A 19600-nucleotide genomic window follows, 5' to 3' on the forward strand; every position below is an offset into this window, starting at 1 on the left:
GGGAACTATATTCAGTTTCTTATAATAACCTACAATGGAAAATAATTTGAAAAAGAATATATATATATGGGGGCTGGGTGTTTGGGGGTGACAACAGCCCTGACTCTCTCTCTCTCTCTCTCTCTCTCTCTCTCTCTCTCTCTCTCTCTCCATGACTCTGGCTGTCTCTCCCAGTCTCTCTCTTTCCTTAGGTCTCTTCTGTCTCTGGGTGTCTTGTCTGTCTGTTTCTCTCTTGTAGTCTCTTTCTACCACCCCAACTCTGGGCATCTCTCTTCCATCTCTGTGTTGATCCTGCCTGGGGCCAACTCTCCAGCCCGGCTGCTTCCAAGCATCTCTAATTAACGCCTGCCCGTCAGAGGAAGGATATGTTTCCCTAAACGCTAATTAGCCTCCTATTCTCTGTCTCCCAAAGCCACAGCTGGAAGCATGGGTGGGGGCGGGGGACAGAGGGTGTCCCAGCCTGGGGAAGCCTTGTCGGGGAGGAGAGGGCCTGTGGGGCCTTGGCGGCAGGAGGAAAGCTGTTTGAAAGCGGTAAACTACGAAAAGGACTGGAACAAGCAGAAAGACAACTCCCTCCACCCCCTCTGCCTCTTGGGGGTGAGAGATGGGGCTTGGAATGGTGCCCTCAGCCGCCAACCCAAGCTCTCAACCCAAGCCAGAGAGAGTGAAAGATGAAAAGATACAGAGTCCGTGACTGAAATATAACCCGAGTCAGAGAGCTAGATAGTGGGGACAGAGATCTAGAGATTAACAGAAACCCAGAAGGAGACTGCCGGGAGCGAGAGACGCAGAGACGGGAAGGGAGAGATGGAGAGACAAGGAGAGCAGTGAGAAGCTGAGCTGGAGGCCAAGCCACAGAGGCCGGGAGGAGAGGGAAGAGGAGCGCAGTGGGGGCTCTGCTTGATGGGAGGAACGTGGGCGGCAGGAGGAGGGAAACAGACGGGCATGTGTGGGCGGAAGGTAGCGGGCCCAAGAGAGGAGGCACCGTCTGCATCCCAGGCAGGCGAAGTGGGGGATGTGAGGCTGCAGGCACACATGGGAAAGACTCGGGCATCTGTGTAAGGGGGCGTAAGGTGGTGGCCGGGTGTTTGGGCGTGACAACAGCCCTGACTCTGTTTTAGCGCATCTGTCTGTGATTTTGTGTGTCTGTAATGTGCCAGTGTGCTTGTTGGTTGTATCTGTGTGTCTATGTATGTATGCCTGTGTATCCAGCTCACCTCCCCAGACTCCACTCCACCCTCCCCAATCCCAGCCCTCCAGTTTCCCGTGTCTCCCCAAGCTCTGGCCTCACCTTCCTAGGCCCCCTTATTACTACTCTCTTTTCCCAGAGCCTCTCCCACATTCCCCTTACATCTCCTACTATTTCCCCAGGTTCTTCCTCCAACCCAGAAACTCCACCCCTTCCTCCTATCCGCCCCGCAGGCCCCGCCCATCTTCTTAGGCCCCGTTCCTTCTTTCTTGTGTCCCTACCCAAACCCCACCCATCTCCTGCCCCTTCTCCATTCCAGACTCACGCTCCATTTCCAGACATTCCCCTTATCTCCATTGGGATCCCCTCCTCAGGCCACACTCCTCTATCCTACCAACGAAGGCCTACACATTCCTCTCCCCATGCCCCATCCTATTTCCTCTCTTTCTCCTCACCTGGCCCTTGGTGTCCCACCCTCTTCTCCCCAAACCAGCCCAGTTTTCCCAGGCCCCACACGCGTCCCGTCCCAACATCGTGGCCACGCCCTGTCCCTCCTGTCTGCTCCCTCCTCTCCGCTGTCACGCCCTTTCTCTGGGCCCTGCCCCACCTCCCCAGACTTTTCCACTTCAAAGGCACGGCTCCACAAATGCCCCACCCTTTCCCAAGACCACGCCCCTCCGAGGTCTACCCGCCTCCCGACCACGCCCATTCTCTGGCCACGCCCGGGCACCGTCTCGCTCTGGCCCCGCCCCTCTCGCAGGCCAGTCGGCGCGCTCACATGGTCTCATCGTCGCCGAACTCGAGCTCGCCGCACGCGTCCTCGTAGTGCACGCCGCCGCCGCGTGCCGTGCCGTCCACCGTTCGGTACGGGAGGCGCACCGTGCCGCGCGCGCCCGAGCTGCGCACGACGCGCACGTCCACGGTGCCCATGCACTCGCTCACGTGCAGCAGGCGGTCCTGGAAGGAGAAGATGCCCGCGTGGTCGTCGTCCAGGATGGTGACGGTGGCCAGCAGCGGCGCCACCAGCCGCCCCTTGGGCCGCCCGCCGCCGTCGGGCTCGAACATGCCCTGCGCGTCGCCCACGCGCAGGTTCAGTAGCCGCACGAAGAAGTGCTCGTCCTCCTCAAAGATATCGTCGTCAATGATGCCGATGCGCAGCTCCTTCTGTGTCTCGCCCGGCTTGAACACCAGTGTGCCCTCGCTGCGGCGGAGGAGAGGGGAAGGAAAAGGGTGAAGGTCATTCGAAGGCTGTGGGGAGTTGAGGAGAATCAGGGTGGGCTTCCCAGAGGAGGGGGCGGCGCCACGGAAGAACTCACAAGTATGACGGTGGAGAGGCATTAAATACATAGTACTGAGGGTGAATGAGGGTGTGTTCCCTTCCCCCGCAGGAGATGCAGAAGAGGAACAAGACAGAGTTGGTCCTTCCCACCATGGAACCCATGAAGAGTAGGAGGATTGGTATTAAACAGTTGATGATGAAGGTGAGATCAGAGCAGGCTTCATGGAGGAAGATTTAGTGGGCAGGAGAGCTCCAGGCAGAGGGAACAGCACGTGAAAAGTCCCAGGGTGGAGCGGGAGCCTGGAGTTTTCCACAACCCTGCTTCTCAAACTTTGAGGTGCACACAAATTCTCTGGGGCATCTTGTTAATATGCAGATTCTGGTTCAGTAGCTCTTGGGTTTCAAGACTGCATTTCTTACTAGCTCCCAAGGGATGCGAATGGTTCTGGTACATGGACTGCACTTTGAGGAGCAGGGACATAGGGCCCAGAACTGACCTTGTCATGCTTCTCATAAAAACCAGTCTCTGTTCCCAGGTATCCCCAAGAGAAAGTCCACACTCCTTAACCTGGCATCATTCAGTCGTTCAACATATCCTCCCTCAGCACCTGCTCTGTGCCCTGTGCTGGGCAGTGCTGGGAATGGGGCAGTGAACAGGCCCTGTCCCCAGGGGGTCACAGCCCCACTGGAGAGCCATATCACAGTGACAGTTACACATTTGGTGATTTAATTGTAGTTCATTCATTCAACAAATATTTATTGAGCACCTGCTGTGTGCCAGGCACTGTTCTTATGTTGGAGAAACAACAGCAAAACCAGATCAAAGAAGAATCCCTGCCTTGGTATAGCTTCTGTTCTAGTGCAGGAGATGAATAATAAAACATAATATAATGTTAGGAGATGATGATGCTACGGAGAAAAATAGAGGAAAGAGGGTGGTGAGTGAGGAGAGAGCGCTGTGTTAGGGAGGTCAGGGAAAGATTTTCTGAGGAGGTGACACCTGAGCAGAGACCTGAGGGAGGGAGCCACATGGAGGATCTCTGGGGAAGAGTATTCCTGGTAAAAGGAACAGCCAATGCAAGGGTCCTGAGGCAGGAGCAGGCCTGGAGTGTTAGAGGAACAGCAAGGAGGCCAGTGTGGCTGCATCCAAGGGAGCAGGAGGGAGAGGATGGGAGATGGTGTCACTGAGGGAACAGGAGCAGGTGTCACGGAGCTTTGATGGGCCACAGTGAGGACTCTGGCCTTTACTCCAAGTGAGATGGGACCTATGGGTGACCTCCAAGCAGAGGAGGGACATGAACTGGCTTAGCTTTAAAAGAGTGTCAGTTGTGTAAGTCTCTGAAGCACATGCAAGATGCTCTATAATGGCATCGGGGAGGGAATGAGGTGGTGACACTAGTGAGAGTGAAACTTTGAGGGGACAGAGTATGAGCCCTCCTCCTGGCAGGGCTGCAGACATCAAAATGACTCTGGGATGCTGAATGTCACAAATCTCTAATATACCCCTCATTCCTCGGTGGGAAGGGCAGAGGGACCTCAAGGTTCTGGCAGAAGTAGGACTGGATGAGGAGAGCCGGAGTGGAGGAAATAGGGGCTCCCTGTTGCTGCAGCCATCAGCTCAGGAGGCGCTGTCCATGGTGCGTCAGGCACCCAGCTGGGTGGGCTGACCTGCTCTAAGCCAAGCTGAGGAAAGGCTGAGTGATTGATCCAGATTGAAGAAGGCTTGAAGAGACATGACAACCAAACACACCATGTGGTTCTGGATCGGATGCGAAGAGAGAGGGAGAGTGAAAACACAACCATAAAAGGGCGTTACAGGGACAAGTGGGGAAATGCAGACGTGGACTGTACACTGGGTCATAACATTGATTCAGTATTAAATGTCCTGAGTGTGAGCATCATACTGTGATGATGCAGGAGAATGTCATTATTCTTAGCAGATGCACGCATATGTTTATGTGAATGGTCAGGCTGCTTGCAACTCATTCTCAAATAGTGCCACAGTTATTAATATCATTCTATATTAACAAGAGAGAGAGTGAATGCACATGGGACAAAATAGGAACAATCAGTGAATCTGGGAGAATGTTATAAGAGGGTTTACCAGACTATATTTGTAGCCCTTCTGTAGGTGTGAAATTTTTCAAAATAAAAATTTGGGAGAAAAAGAACACAGAGATTTTAGAAACCAGGTACCAGAATCATAGGAGGCTAGGTTCACAGGAACACAAATCCCAACACTGGATGCACAAAATCTGAGAAGATGAAAATCTTAGAACCATCAAATCAGAGACTGGTGGGGTATGGATTAGAATACCCAAAAGTGGGAAACCTGGAATATTAGAACTTTAGACCTTTTAGAGTATTAGGATTATAGGGGCTTAAATCTCAGAATAGCTGTGCTGTTTGGGGGCCTCAGAAATCATTATTAATTTGGAGAAGCTGAGACCCGCAGGACCACCCTAGCCTAGTGATACCCGTGGGCAAAGTAGAAAAGGGCTCCCCTTTTTCAAGACCCTATTTCCATGAAACAGAAAATTGTCATAATAGAGAAATCTACAAATGTCCACTCTGTAAATAGGGCTTCCTTAGATGTGGTGCTCTTATGCAGTGCACAACCTCAACAATTGTACATGACAACCCAACCTGCCCAGACTGAGGCATGAACCTGCCCAAGGAACAGGGGCCAGGGCTAAGTTTGGACTGGAACCCATGGGTCCTCCCTCCCAGTACTGGACCTAAGCTGCCTTCAGAAGTGATGCCGGGCCTGTGAATATCAGCTAGGTTGGGAGAGCAGGGACGAGTAGGAAAGTGGCAACCCTTCCTAGCTATTTGGTTCCACCACTGAACAGGATTCACTCCTTCACTTCAAACATCTCATTCCTGAGGTCATCTGCAGGTGAGAAGGCAGTCTCTGATCCCAGCAGGTGACATCTGTACTCCCTTCTGCAAAGGCTTGAGGCTTTGATGGGGGCCAAGCAGACCAGAGGTTTGGGTAGGAGTGGGATGGTGGAGACATTGAGTGACAGTAAGCTCCAATACAGTGAATCCCTTTTCTTCAATCAAAGGAGGAAGAGAGGTGGGAGGTGGGGTGGGGGAGAGGAGGGAGGGAGGAGGTCATGGATGGCCAAAGAGGTCCCATGCTACAGGATGACAGAACAAAGATCTGTAAACTGTTGTGCCCCACTCAGGAGAAGGCTGGGGAGAGGCAGGGTAGGAGAGGTGGATGGGGAGGGACCGACTGAAATATCCCAGACTGACCGAGGTGGAGGAGAAAACCTAGAAATGTCCGAGGCATTGGAAAGATAGGTAGACATGATGGGGCTGAGGGAAGCTTGAGTTACCAAAGGTCTTTGCTGAGGCACAGTGGTGGATAAAGATCTGTGAAATAGGAAACTCAGCCCCAGAGAGAGAAGAGTTCAAGGATGAGGGACTGGCTGCTACATGATGGCAGAACCAAAGGTCTGTGAACAGTTCAGCCTCAACTTAGTGGGCAGAACGTGTGAAGAGCTCAGCCATCAACACTCTCTCGCTCGTACTCGGCTTTATTTTTCTTCACCACTCTTACCACTCCCTGACATTTTAATGTAGCCAATGTATACTTTCTAATGGCCTGTCTTTCCCATGAGCAGGTCAGCTGCATTGGGGCAGGGACTTTATGTCTTCTGTTCACTGCTGGTCTTCATTGCCCAGGTCCCTTTCTGGTGCGTTGAAGACATATAATAAACTTTATTATTATAGGAGACCCTGTGAGACTTGCACATGAGTTAACAAAATGTACTGTAAATCTATAATTCTTGTAAGAGAATGGTGTGGACAGAAGAATTACAAATACATAAAGAATTCTGTGGACACATGAGAACACAAGTTATCTGTCTTGTTTACTGTTCTCTGTTGAGCCCCTTAAAAAAAGCATCTGGTAACTAATAGGCACATAGTGGGAATTGCTGAACAAGATCACAGGTCTGCTCAAAGGCGGGTGAGGAGAGGGGCTGGGCAGTGAGACACAGTAGGATGCCAAGGGTGGGTTGCTTTATGGTGGAACCAAGGATCTGAGGACCAAATGGGCATCATCTCGCTCCTTTTACTCTATTTCACTTTCCCCCATAGCACCATCATCTGATGGTTTCTACGTTTAATAGTTTATAACCTTACTGCAACTAGGGTAGAGACCTTAGCAGTCTTGTTCACCACAGTATACCCCCAGCATACAGTAAGGGCTCAATAAACACTTTTACTATAACAATCGTGTGTGTATGGGGGAGGGTACTTGTTCCACCAGGTAACGATACCTGTAATGGAGCTGTAATAATTAACAGTGCAGTATCAAGCACAAGAAGGTACAGGTAGATAATGGACACGGGAGGAGCAGCCTGTGGCCAGTGGCCAGCCACGCTGTCTGTCTTGTCCAACAGTGCGTGCCGAATGCCCATAACAGTGTCTGGTGCAAAGTAGACTCTCAAGAGTGAATGAATGGTGGGGATGGTATAGCTTAACTCTTAGAGTGCATGCTTAGCATGCTCCAGGTCCTGGGTTCAATCCCCAGTACCTCCTCTAAAAAATAAATAAGTAGACCTCTCCCCCAAAAGAGTGAACGAATGAATGAATGAATACTGCAGGTCTGTCCATAGCAAAGTAAGGATGGGCGCCAGGGACGCGCAGCCTGGAGGCTGCTGGATGGCGGAACCTATGATCCGGGGGCAGTCAGCCCTCCCTTCCCATCCACCCAGGGCAGGTGGGGGAACCCTGCCCAGGACCCACCTGTACTCATAGTCGGAGCCAGCCTTGGCGGAGCCGTCCTCCGTGCGGTAGTCCACGTAGAAGGTGCTGTTGCCCTCGCCGCCTTGGCAGGTGACGGACAGCAGCACGGAGCCACAGTTCTCCAGGCAGTGGTAGAGGCTGGGCTCGAAGAAGATGCGGCTGGCGCCGTCGTCCTCGTCCTCGCCGGGGCCCTCGGCCGGGGTGCCCCGGCGAGAGGCGTCCACCGCGTGTCGCCGCAGCACGTTGCCCGCTCCGGTCATCAGCCGCGTGGCCTGGATGCGGTAGAAGGCGCGGCTCTTCTGCTGGTGCAGCAGCGCGTAGTAGTTGGCGATGCCCACCAGCTGCTCCAGGTCCTTGTCCGGGTGCTTCTGCTTGAGGTCCTTGAGGATCTGGATGACCTCGCGGCGGCTGGCGTCCAGCTCGCGGGCCTCGACGGGGCCCGGGCCCAGGCCTCCCACCTCGCCTGGCGCCTCGGCGCCCACGAACGTGCCGTCCAACTCGATGCTCTTGGGGGGGTCGCCCTCGGCGCCGATGATGATGCCGCTGCGCGGGTCGGTGCGGTAGCGCTTGTACACGTACTTGTAGAAGAGCAGCCGCTTGTCGGCCATCCAGGCGAACACCACGCACACCGGGAAGAAGACGAGGGTCAGCAGCGCCTCCCACACCTGCGGGCGGCCGCGCGGGTCAGGACCGCCGCGCCGGGAGGGGGCGCGCTCGCAGCCCGCCCTCCCGCCGGCTGCCAGCGTCTCTCTCCCGCATGTGTCCCCATCTGGCGTTCTGTCTCTGACCCTCTCTGTTGCGCTCCTGTCTCTCTTCATCTCTGCCTCTTCCCGCTTCTCTCCGTTTCTCTACCTCTCTTCTTTCCCCTCATCTCCCTCCATCCCTTTCTCTCTGTTCCTCCCTGCCTCTCCTCATCTCTCTTCTCTCTCTGTCTAGGTCCTTATCTCTTTCTCTGCCTGTGTCTCATTCTTTGAGACAGTTGTTTTTTCATCTTTCTTTCTGTCTCTTCCTTTCTTGTTGCCCCTGTCCTCTTGTCTCCATGTCTTTCTTTTATATCTTTTGTAGATACCCACTCTCTCCCTTCTCGGATTCTTTGCAGTTTCTCCTTGCCCCCACCCTCCTTCTCTTCTCTTTAGGTCTTTATGTCCCCCGCCCCCGCCCTCCCTGTCTCTCTCCTCATCTCTTCATTCATCCATCCATCCACCTTTTGTCATGCTGAGAACCACACCCAGCTGCCCAAGCGCCAGGAAGCCAGACATCCTCCCCAGACATCCTCAGCCACCACCAAGCCAGAGACCAGTTCCCCTCCTGTGGTCCCAGCCCCTGTCCTGGAGCAGAGCTGTTGTCTCTTCCTGCCTCTCTCCCTCTATCTTTTTTCTCCCCGCTCCATTTCTTCTCTGCCCCTCCTCACCTGGGGTGCCGCCTCTTCTCCAGACCCCATCTGTCACCCCGGGTCTGCTCTCTGCTTTCCTCCCCGAACTCCCCTATTCCTCCCACCGCCAGTGAATACAGCCCTTTGCCAGATTCTCCTTCCTTAGGATTTGTTTGGCCCTGAGGGACAGGACTCTGACTCTAAAAGAGGAACAAGTTTGGCTCATGGTCTGATAGCCTTATAAAACGAGTTCCCATGTTTACATACTACCTTCCCAGAGAGACAAGGCAGTGCTGAGTTTAGATTCTGGTTCTAGAAGAGGAATGCCTGGCCCAGCCTCTTGTCTGTAAAAGGGGGATATCCCCAAGATTGAATGAGTTTATGCACCTCTAGCACTTGTTGCTGTTGGTTACTGACACATGGAAAATACACAAAATGTGAAATTAACGTTACTGTTATTATTATTACTAGCGCTATTATCTTGGGCTCATGGCGGTCTGGGACTTAGTCTGCCCATGGTCTGGGCATATATAGGAAACATCCACCAACACTTGACAGTTCGCCTTGAAATGTTCATATAAAGAATCATATGTTACCTTTCTTATTAAAGAGTATTTACAATAAGATGGCCCTAGAGCTATCTTTAAAATGAGCCTGGTAGGGAAAATATCTTTAAGCTCCAATCACCACATCCCCTTGTGGCTATGTTTACTCATGGTTCAGAGAAAAGGCAGACTTGGAAATAGTAAAGCCACACAAAGCTACCAGGCAGGCTTGTGAAAAGAAGCTAAATTTTCCACACAAGGTGTAAAATGAACTCTCGCCTTGTGTTCACTGAACTGGCCACTGTATATGTTAGAGATTCGCTCTTAATCAGAAGAACGATCTCAAACCACTAAGATCTGCTTTCATCCCTGCAGGTAAACAAAAGGTGATTCAATTCTAGGAGATTCACACCTTCCTTCTAGGGCCCCCACTGAAAGTGGGCTCATGGACTTGCCCACCCTGGTAGGGGAGGGAGACACCTTCAGGACTCAGTGGATAGAACGTCCCCAAGAGGAGGTATCACAAGTGTAGGGGTATTTATGGTTTGCCACCATAATTGAGGAGGGGGATATGGTCCCTGGTGACATCCAGTGACTCATGGGACAGCCCCACAGAAGACAGGATTGTCCTGTGTCCTCCCGGACTTCAGAACCTCCCACTGGACATTCATGTCACTGAAACCCTGCTTATAATAGAATCTAGACTCCACTTTGTTTTATGTATATATGAAGTATTTTCCTGTGTAGTGTAATGTACACTGAAGACACTCGATTATAATCTCATGGCTATAGGCTCCTCTGCTGGGCTCCATGCACAGAATGATTTCTGAACTTTTTTTCCTTTTAAACCCAAACTTGTTCATTATATATCAGTAGGTGCCAGAATCTGGCTCCTTTGTCATGACTTTGAAGGTAGTCATGCCGAGGAATTTACATGCGGAAGTGCAGGTTGTTCTAGTAGATCTTACTTTCCTTTGTATCACAGTCTGGGCATGATACTGACTTTGGGGAAGCCAACAGTGGAGGCCAGTCTGTTAATGGGAAGAGGAGCTCACATATACTCTGTCTGGAGCTCACTATTCTAAGCCCTTCCACATCCTCACACAGCTCTCTGTAGTTGGTACTATGATGATCCTCTGATTACAGGTGGGGAAACACAGGCACAGAGCAGGTAAAGAACCTGCCCAAGGTCACACAGCTAGGAAACAATGGAGATGGAATTTGAACCCAGGCCTCTGGTTCCAGAGTCCATGCACCAAAAACTCTAAGGCTAGAAGATCCCTCTCCTCTTATCTAAGAATTTAACACGAGCAGTGTAAAGGGGATCTAACAAAAGTTGTTATAAAAAAGGAGGATTTGGTAATGAAGGATTAAGAACCAGTGGTCTAGTTCAACCCTTTATATGGTTCAGATGTGTAAACTGAGGTCCAGAGGGTACAGGCTTTGCCTGGGATCACACAGCTCTTCGGAGAAAATCCAGAGCCATATGGATATTCTCACCTCTCCAGTTCACTGCATCCAGGATTTTTTTTTTTAACAATGCCTGAGAACTGTGTGAAGCATCATTCTGTACTTTTCGAAACGGCAGCCAGGAAACTCAGCATTACAGTCATGAGTCAATTGCAGTAACTATCTCTCCCTCTCTCCTCCCTGTCTTCTGGTGCTACCATCTCCCTCTTTCCTCACTGTGGTTTCTAATCCTTCAGTTCTGACTTGAAATCACCTGCAAAGAATTTTGATACCTCTAATTTCAGATCCTTCCTGGAAAGAAACTTTAACTGACAAAACTTGACAGATAGGCATGAATAGATTATACACATGTGTGAAGGAATCCTGGGTAGCCTCAAATAAATTATGCATATATGAACGAATTAGGCCAGGCCCATGAATAAATTATGCAAATGTAGACAGCAGTCTGGGGGTTATGGGAAATAAATTAGACAAATGTTTTAAAGGAAGATGAGGTAGTATGCTGGTTAAGGCACCGGATAAATGAGAGGCAAAAGATTATGTGAATGTGGGTGTAAATTACTCAGCTCAATGTGAGTCTAAATTTTATCTCACTATTGGAATAAATTATGCAAAGTGGTCTTTGCAGTGGGCTGGGTTTATACCTATGTTAGATTGGATGTGAGTATACATTACAGGGAAGTGGCATAAATTATCCTAACATCAGAAGTCAATGATAAATAATGAATGAGTTATGCAAACCACTACAGCATATGTGGCAAACAGAGTTAGCTTACACAGATGTGGTCGTGTGTCTATGCAAAGTCCGTGGATAAGCTATGTAAATTGCACCAAGTTACCCAAATCATATTAGCACTACCAGAAAACACAAGGCTGGATTATGCAACTGTAGCATGAATTATGCAAATAGAGGATGTCTTTATGCAAAAGAGGGAATAAATCAAGCAAAAGGCAGGGAGTATAGGAAAACAAGTGAACAGACCTGGGAAATACCTGGCTAGACTGTAGTGTGCAGTACATAGATCACAAGGACTCTGTTAACACCTGTCGTGCCCTTGTGAGAGTTAAAATGTGCCCCTTTGGGATGGGTATATTGCAAAATGGCATCCCACTCTGGGCAGATGAGCCCTTCCCAGGGTCTGCAGTGCCATCCAGACATGACTTGGGAACACCCACTAGACTCCAGTCCCAACTTGCCCTCTCTGGCTCCAATGCCTTTGTACAGTGCGTGACCCGCACAACCATACCTGGTGTCCCTCTTGGATGTGAGCATGCATTCCTGCAAATACAAGAATTGACTCTCCAAGCCCGGGAAGCTACCCCTCTGGATTTTGCTGATATACATGCACCAAGGAGACGTCCGTGGGTCCTTGCTCACCTGGACCACACCCGGGGAAAAGACGGCAAGGATGAGATAAAGCCAAACATAGGCGAAGATACTCCAAGAGGCAGTGACAAAGAAGACTCTCAGGTGCTTGATCTTGCGGCTCTCGCCAGCCGGGATGACATAGATGCACACGGCAATGACCACAAACATGTTGAAGGCAGCACTGCCCACGATGGTGCCCGGGCCCAGCTCGCCCGCCTGGAAGTTGTGGCCACAGACCTCAATGACGGACAGCAGGATCTCAGGGGCCGAGGAGCCCAGGGCCATGAGTGTGAGGTTAGACACGGTCTCATTCCAGATGCGGACGGTGCCCACGCTGGTCTCACCATTGGCCTTAGTGATGGTGATCTCTTTCTCCTTGGACGTGATGACCTCGATAGATGCCATGAAGCGGTCGGCAATGATGGACACGCCCAGGAACATGTAGACCATAGCCACAAAGTAGACCACGGCCCGCGCTGCCTTGTCACCCAGTGATGGGTCGTCAGGCTCCCAAACGGGCAGCAGGACCCCTGGCTGGCAGCGGCTGGATCCCTGGCAGCCCCCCGTGCTGCTGGCATCACTGTCATTGGCTGGGGGAGGAGGCAGGGAGGGGGTCGGCGTGGCCGCCCCTGAGCATGGGGGAGCCCCCAGGAGGAGCGCAAACCCCACCAAGGCCAGGGGAGCCATGGAGGGTGGTAGGGTCCTGTGGGGAAGGAGGATGAAGTCGGGTGAGGGGAGTGAACCCCTTCTCTGTTGCTCAGGAGTCAAGGCTTGTTAGGGGTGAAGAATTGAGGGAGGAGAGAGACTGGGGGAGACAAACAGAGACAGATACAAAGAGACAGGGACACAAAGGGACATAGAGAGGGGCCAGGCAGAGACCAAGAGAGAAAGACAGAGAAAGATAAAGACAGCACATGCTGCTGATGGGAGTCTAACCACTTCAGGAAACTACAGCAGAACATCGTGCATCCTAGGACTCAGCACTTCCCCTCCAGGCATGTACTCAAGAGAAACAGCTCATGTGTTTGCCAAAAGACAAATGTTTTTATTTTAATTATGCAAATGTTCACAGAAGCTTCATTTATAATAGCTCCCATCTTAAAACAATCCAGATGCCTATCAGCAGGAAAATGGAGAATTAGATGGCAGAATAGTCACACAGTGGAATATTATACAGTACCAAAAAGGGAGCAGGCAGCCGATATGCCCAACAATGCAGATGAATCTCACAAACAGACCACAGAAGAGTGAAGCCAGGCACATAAAAACACAGACTGATTAAGTTAGTGAGTGGGGAAGGCAAGGGGCTGGGGGCCCTAAACTCATCTGGTGATTCCTTTCATTTCCAACTTGGTGCTCAGAGGGCCTCTGCCTGGGACTTGGGCTGTGGCAGGTGTTGGGGTGTTTGTCTGTCTGTCTCAGATGGGGCTGGGGAGGGGCTGCTGGAGGGTCTCTCACTCATATTCTTCCTGGCAATGGGGGCAGGCATCTCTCTCCAGTATCCCCCAGTCTCTGGGAGGGGCACGATTCCTTAGAAGCCATGACATATGAGGCCTTGGGGTTGGGTTTTTTGCCCCATTTAGATGTGGGGTAACCAGTCAATGCTCCTCTTCCTGACTCTGGACCTGGGTTTGAGTGACTATTTCTTTTTCTTTTTCAGATTTATTTATTTATGTATTTTTAATGGAGGTACAGGGGATTGAATCCAGGACCCCGTGCATGCTAAGCAAGCATTCTACCACTATACCCTCCTCTTTGAGTGACTATTTCTGTGTCTCATCTAGGTTTCCTTTAAAAATGCAAGTTACTTCACATCCCCCTTCTATTCAGAAGCCTCCATGGCTCTGGTCTCACTCAGAACACCCAAGCCCCTCCCTGGCTCATCAGATCTCACACAGCCCAGTCCCATCATTCTGTCTCTGGCCTCATCTTGCTCCCTCTCCTCCTCCCTCTCTTGTCCACAGCCACATGACCTCCTCACTCCTTCTCTCACACCAGACAAGTTCTGGCCTCAGGGCCTTTGCACCTGCTGTTCCCACTTCCTGGAACACTCTTCCCCACGTATCGATTCCCTCTTCTCCTTCAGCTCTCCACTTGGATGTCACCTTCGCTGACCACTCAATTCCAAATGACATCCTCCCACTTTGGGGAGTCCCCAAGCCACTTTACAGAGGTGAAGAACCAGACTTAGAGAGGTTAAATAATTTGCCCAAATTCCCCCAGCACCCATTCTGCAGCTCCCAGTTTCTCTCGCCAAGAGTGGCCCCGACTTCTGGCTCTTTCTGCCCCATCCTAGCATTGCCATGATAACCCAGTAGCCTATAAAAAATGGGCCAGAGAGGAAGGGAAGGTGTCTCAGGGCCTCCACCCTCCCTGACCCCTCTCCTGGCCACCAGCTTCAGTTCTCCCAGTAATTTCATTTCTGTCTGAAAAGTTCTTCTCTGAGTCTAACCCACAGCCTGCCTCCAAGACACACCCATGTACTCCTGGATTGGGAGCTGGCTCCTCTGCGGGAGGGAGGCAGAATGTTGGCAGAACTTCCCTGAGAAGGAGAGAGAGAGAGAGAGAGAGAGAGAGAGAGAGAGAGAGAGAGAGAGAGTGTGTGTGAGTGTGTGTGTGTGTGTGTGTGTGTAGGCGGGGAAGAGGGGTGATTCTTAAAGGGCCACCACACAATTAGCCCCCTTGGCAAGGCCCCTAATGATACACCTAATTAGCAGCCCCCTAATTAGCAACAACTTAGGCATAATTACAAACCCACCAGGATCCAAAGCAAAGATTCGAGCTCTCTTCCCCTCTCCCTCCTCCTCAGCTTTCAGGAGAAGCCAGGGCCACCTGGGAGTCAGGAATTCACCCACAGCAACTTACTCCTTCTCTCTCGAAAAAGGACCATGGCCTGGGAAGTCCTCCCTCAAGTCCAACCCCTGTCCCCCCTGCCTCAGTCCTCAAGGGAGACAAGGGTCAGCCAGTGGGTGTCCTGAGGCTCACCCCCCTTGCCCTGGCGCTAGGCAAAGCAGCCTGGTTCAATGCCTTTTCCTGCAAAACTTGCTTTCCTCCTGCTGAGGCTTGAGGGAGGTGGGGTCAGAGAGAGCAAGCATTAGATAAATATTTGTGAAATGAACGACCAAGAGGTCTGAGCCCTGTCACTGGGGACAGCTGGGTCCCCTCTGCTGGAGGCCCCTGCCTCTGCCTCTCTCACTCCACCAGCAGCCCTGGAACCTAATCTGGGTTTAGAATCCAGGGGCAAAAGGATCAGGTTGAGGCCAGGGTGGACTCTGGAGGGCAGATGGTGGGCACTGTCCCCTGGGGCCATCTCTCCCCAGCCTCGTAGGCCAGTGGCCAGTTAAGCCAGTTGGGGGAATACCCTAGGTCTTCCTCACACACCCTTCAGAGACCCACTGGTAGAATGGGACCCCAAGCCTGAGCAGGGGGTGGGGGTGGCCAGTCTGGTAGGCCAGATGGAACCCCTCCTTCATGCCCCTCCCACTGGTGAGAGGGAAGCCGCTTCCTGACTGTGTTCACAGCAGGGGCAGGGGGTGCCCGCTGCCTGCCCCTCCGTGGGGAAACAGCCTTCTCAACATGCACGGTGACAGCCCCAGGGCAAGCCAGGTTCTCCCACCAGCACACAGTGTCCCAGCCTGGGGAATTCCACACACACACACACAAACACACTCGCACACAGTCCCAGGGTTCAGGCTATGATACGCCAATGGGTAAACTGAGGTCCAGAGGGGGAAATAGCCTGGCCAAGTCTCACAGCTTCAAGTCAGGGGCAGAGAGAGTGCATGCTCATTTTATCTCACCTGGAACCCCAAGTGGGCACTTGAGGACATCACCCCATCACAAGCTCAGCCCCACACCTCTCCCCTTGTCACTCATCTTGCCCGCGTTGTCTGGGGTCCCCTTCTCCACAGGAAAGAAGAGAATATATTGGCCAGGGACCTCTAGACTCAGAAGGGCCCTCTTAGAGCCCCCAAGGGGTGGTGGAGAAGCTTCTATGATCTATTCCTACTGAGAGACAGGTCTGAGGCTGGCACACTATGAGAGGGATGGTGGCGAGACTGCAGGAAGGACTGGCCTGGTCAGACCCGGCTATCTAGAGCTGTGCCTGGAACAGGAACAGTGCTCAGTAATTGCCAAAAGAATGAATGAGTCAGGAAATGGACAAATGGCAAAAGAGGTATGAAAGTTAGACTGCAGGAAGACTGGTCCTGTTGATATGAACCAGGAATCGGGAGACTGGATGGAAGACAGGACTGGTTGTCTCCACTACAAAGTGTACAGGTTAGACTGCAAAAAGGACTGGACTCTGAATGCCAGAAACAAGGCAAGGGAGAGCAGAGGAGCTCTGTCCTCCGGGGAGGGATGGGCGGATGCCAGCTGGGAGGATGGGGGGAGCTCGGCTGAAGAAGGGAGAGGAGTTTGGGGGACTCCATGCCTTCTAGGGGAGCCCACTCTGAGGGGGGAATCTTCTCCAGCTCTCCCCCGGCCAGGGGCAGAGACGAAGGTGTGTAGGATGAGAGTTAATCCACTACCAGGGAGAGGAAGAGAAGAGGAGAGTGAGAGAAACAGAGACCAGGTGCCTAGAGATGGAGATGGAGATGAGAGAAACGGGTAAGGGAGAGGAAGACACACGCGGAGATGGGAAGAGAGAGAGACACAGGAAAGCTGAGACCATAGTGAGAGACCAGAGACAGAGAGAAACACATAGAGATGGCAAAAGAGGAAGACAGAAAGAACCCAAAGACTTACAGAGAGAGAGCTCCAGAAAGACTCAGAACAAACCCAGGCACAGAGATAGAGAGACAAGAGTGAGAGACTGATGGAGACAGGGAAAGGGACTCAGAGAGGCGGACAGACCCCGCAGGACAGAGACCCCTGAGAGATGTGGAGACACAGAAAGATGAGACTCAGACACAGGAAGGCGGGGGCGGAGGCAGAGAACGCAGTGGGGGTGGGTACTGCCCCAGACGGGGTGGGGTGTCCTCACCCCCTCAGTGCCCAGGAGGCACCCCCTCCCCAGCCCACTGTGCTCCCTGAAATGCAGGAGGCTTTGAGGATGTTGGCTGCTGGTGGCACCCCCCACTCCATGTTAGGGCCCTGGTACCTGGGCCCAGGATGTGCAGCCCCCCGTGTCCCCCATAACCGAGCTTAGGGAGAAGTGGCTCCTGGCTCCTCAAATGCCACCCCTCCCCGCACCCCACCTGGTGTAGCACCATCCTTCCCCCAAGCTCCCCCTCATTGGGAATCGCTTACCTGCAGCTACAGCCTAGAGAAGGTTTCCCCAGTACTGGGCTGGCAGTGGTGGGCGACTCCGCCCGACAGAGAGAGAGAGGGGGAGAAAGAGAGAGAGGGGGAGAAAGAGAGAGAGAGAGAGAGAGAGAGGGAGAGAGAGAGAGAGATGAGCTGGAGACAGAGGGAGAGCTAGGGAGGAGGGGAGGGAGAGGGGATAGAGGGAGGAGAGGAGAGGCGAGGAGGAGGTGGGGAGGGACACGGGGGAGGGGGAGTCGGCTAGAGGGGGAGGAGGAAAGACAGGGGAGAGCTCCGGGAGGGAGGAGGAGGAGCTGGAGAGAGAGGGGGGAGGAGGAGGCGGGGAGAGGGGAGGCCGGCGCGGGAGGCAGGGAGGGGCCTGGAGAGAGGAGGGGCAGGAGGAGGTGGGGGATGAGGCAGCCCAAGCCTCCCACCCACCCTGTGTTCAGCACCACAGGCAAGGGACAGCGGCAGAGGGCAGAGTGTGTGTGTTTGTGCGTGTGTGTGTGTGTGTTGTGTGTGTGTGTGTGTGTGTGTTGAGGGGTGGGCTGTGGGGGTCATTCAGACGCAAACCCCACACACTACCCCCCTAAACACACATACTGTCTCTGATCCATACAAGGGCCAACGAGGCAAAACAGCTACAAATAGTTCCAGGCTCCCAGAACCTGGGAGGGGGGAGGGCAAGAATGTTTTTAGCTAGAGTCTGATCCAAATTCACATGCTGCGCCGGCAGACATAACCCCACAAAACCAGCCAGAAACAACCACAAAGGCACTCCTTAATAATAATAACAAGTTGCCATTCATACGGCCCTTACCATGTGCCAGGCACTGTTATAACATTTTTAAAAGCGCTTGGCACATGTTGACAGAACTGACCCTCCTAAAAGCCCCATGGGTAGATGCTTTTAGCCCCATTTTGCAGGTGGGGAAACTGATGCCCAGAATGGTGTAGTGTGGCTTCGGGTTCTCCACCCTTAACTGCTACACCACACGCTGTCCCAGACCGAGGGGCTGGCAGGAAGTCAGGAAGTGAGCTGCGAAGGACCAGGCGGGCGCCAAATACACAAACTCATGAGCCCCGATGTGGACACATGCACACACACACACACACACGCACACACTTCACAGACCCACATCATCACGAACTAAACACCCCAACTCCCACCTGAGACTCCCACTCCCACCCAGGACAGCAGGTGGCGGAGTACTCCGCCTCTGCAGATTGGTGCTGGGAGGGAGACCTGCTCGTGCCAATGGCCTGTGCCCACTGCCAGTTCAGGCTGGACACCCTCGGGCCCACTGCCAGAAGAGGAGGCAGACAACCTAGTGCCAGTTCCCTGAGATTTCCCACGTTTGGGCTTGAGTTCTGGGGGTGAGATGAAGACAGGGTGGCCAGGAATTGGTGGGCTTCTGCCTCCTGAAAACCCACTGTGGGGCACTGGTAGTTTGGTCTTCACGGTCGGTGCAGATGGTCAGGCTGATAGGTGGACTTCCACAGGAGGAGGTAGACAGATGGTCTGAATGACCGTGGTGCCTGCCCGTCCCTCCCAGGAACCAGGAGTCCTACCCAACCCTTGCCCCGGGAAGGAAGCAGCCCACCCTCCCCACCAGCCTGGACCCCGCTCAGGAATGACTCCCCCACCCGCCTGGCCCAGATTCTATTCCTGGCAAGATTTCTTCTGTCTTCCCCGCCCTCCACTGATCCCTAAGATGTAAGCCTCTGACTCCTTCCACATGCGGGGCAACTCCTACAGCCACAGGCCAGGGAAATCAGCCTTGTCTCCAACTCCCTGGTTCCCCAACCCCTGGGCTTTTCAATGAGTTCTAACCTGGGTCCTTCCCGGTATGGTATATCCAGGGACCTATGGCCTGGGTGTCGTCTCAGTACTCCCCAGATGGGAACTAAACTTAGTCACTTTCTGTGGGGCTCTAACCTTGGCCCTCAGCACAAGGTCTCACCTTAGTCATGTTTGCTACGGTCCAACTCCAGCACTATTCTTAGGGGGTCGAGCCTCAGACCCTCTGCTCCGATTTGACCGCAGGGTCCCCGCAGCAGCTCTTTCCACCCACATCCTTTCTTCTGAGGCTCAATTTCCTTGTCTTCCCACTGCTCCCTGACCTCAGAACCAGAGCTTTCTGCTGGGGTGCAACCCCAGGTCACTCACAGAGGTCTAACCCTACAGACCCCGCCCTTACGGTCTACAGTCTTTTCCCAGGTGGCTCGACTTCAGCCTTCCTGCAGGGCCTCCCCTCCTCGTCTCTGAAATCTACATTATGCTCTGATGTCAGTCGTGCTTCTGGGTCTGACCTGGGATTCTCTCTCCCCGGATTCCCCTCCCTCCATTCTCCAGGGCGAGTCCAGC

The 19600-nt window shown here is 52.8% G+C and overlaps 1 protein-coding gene across 1 annotated transcript in view; it reads right to left on the reverse strand.

The window, feature by feature from the left end:
* The window catches only part of SLC8A2 (solute carrier family 8 member A2), a 30298-nt gene extending 10732 nt beyond the window's left edge, over window positions 1-19566 (reverse strand). Inside the window, exons 1-4 of the mRNA XM_031458981.2 lie at window positions 17239-19566; window positions 11995-12688; window positions 7230-7894; window positions 1968-2390 (exon numbers count right to left, since the gene is read on the reverse strand). Of these exons, the coding sequence (XP_031314841.1) occupies window positions 1968-2390; window positions 7230-7894; window positions 11995-12672 (1766 nt within the window). The 5' untranslated portion in view covers window positions 12673-12688; window positions 17239-19566. The remainder of the gene's footprint in view (window positions 1-1967; window positions 2391-7229; window positions 7895-11994; window positions 12689-17238) is intronic.
* Window positions 19567-19600: the final 34 nt, after the last annotated feature.

The sequence above is a fragment of the Camelus dromedarius genome, chromosome 9 (assembly GCF_036321535.1).
Source record: "Camelus dromedarius isolate mCamDro1 chromosome 9, mCamDro1.pat, whole genome shotgun sequence".
Lineage (NCBI taxonomy): Eukaryota > Metazoa > Chordata > Mammalia > Artiodactyla > Camelidae > Camelus > Camelus dromedarius.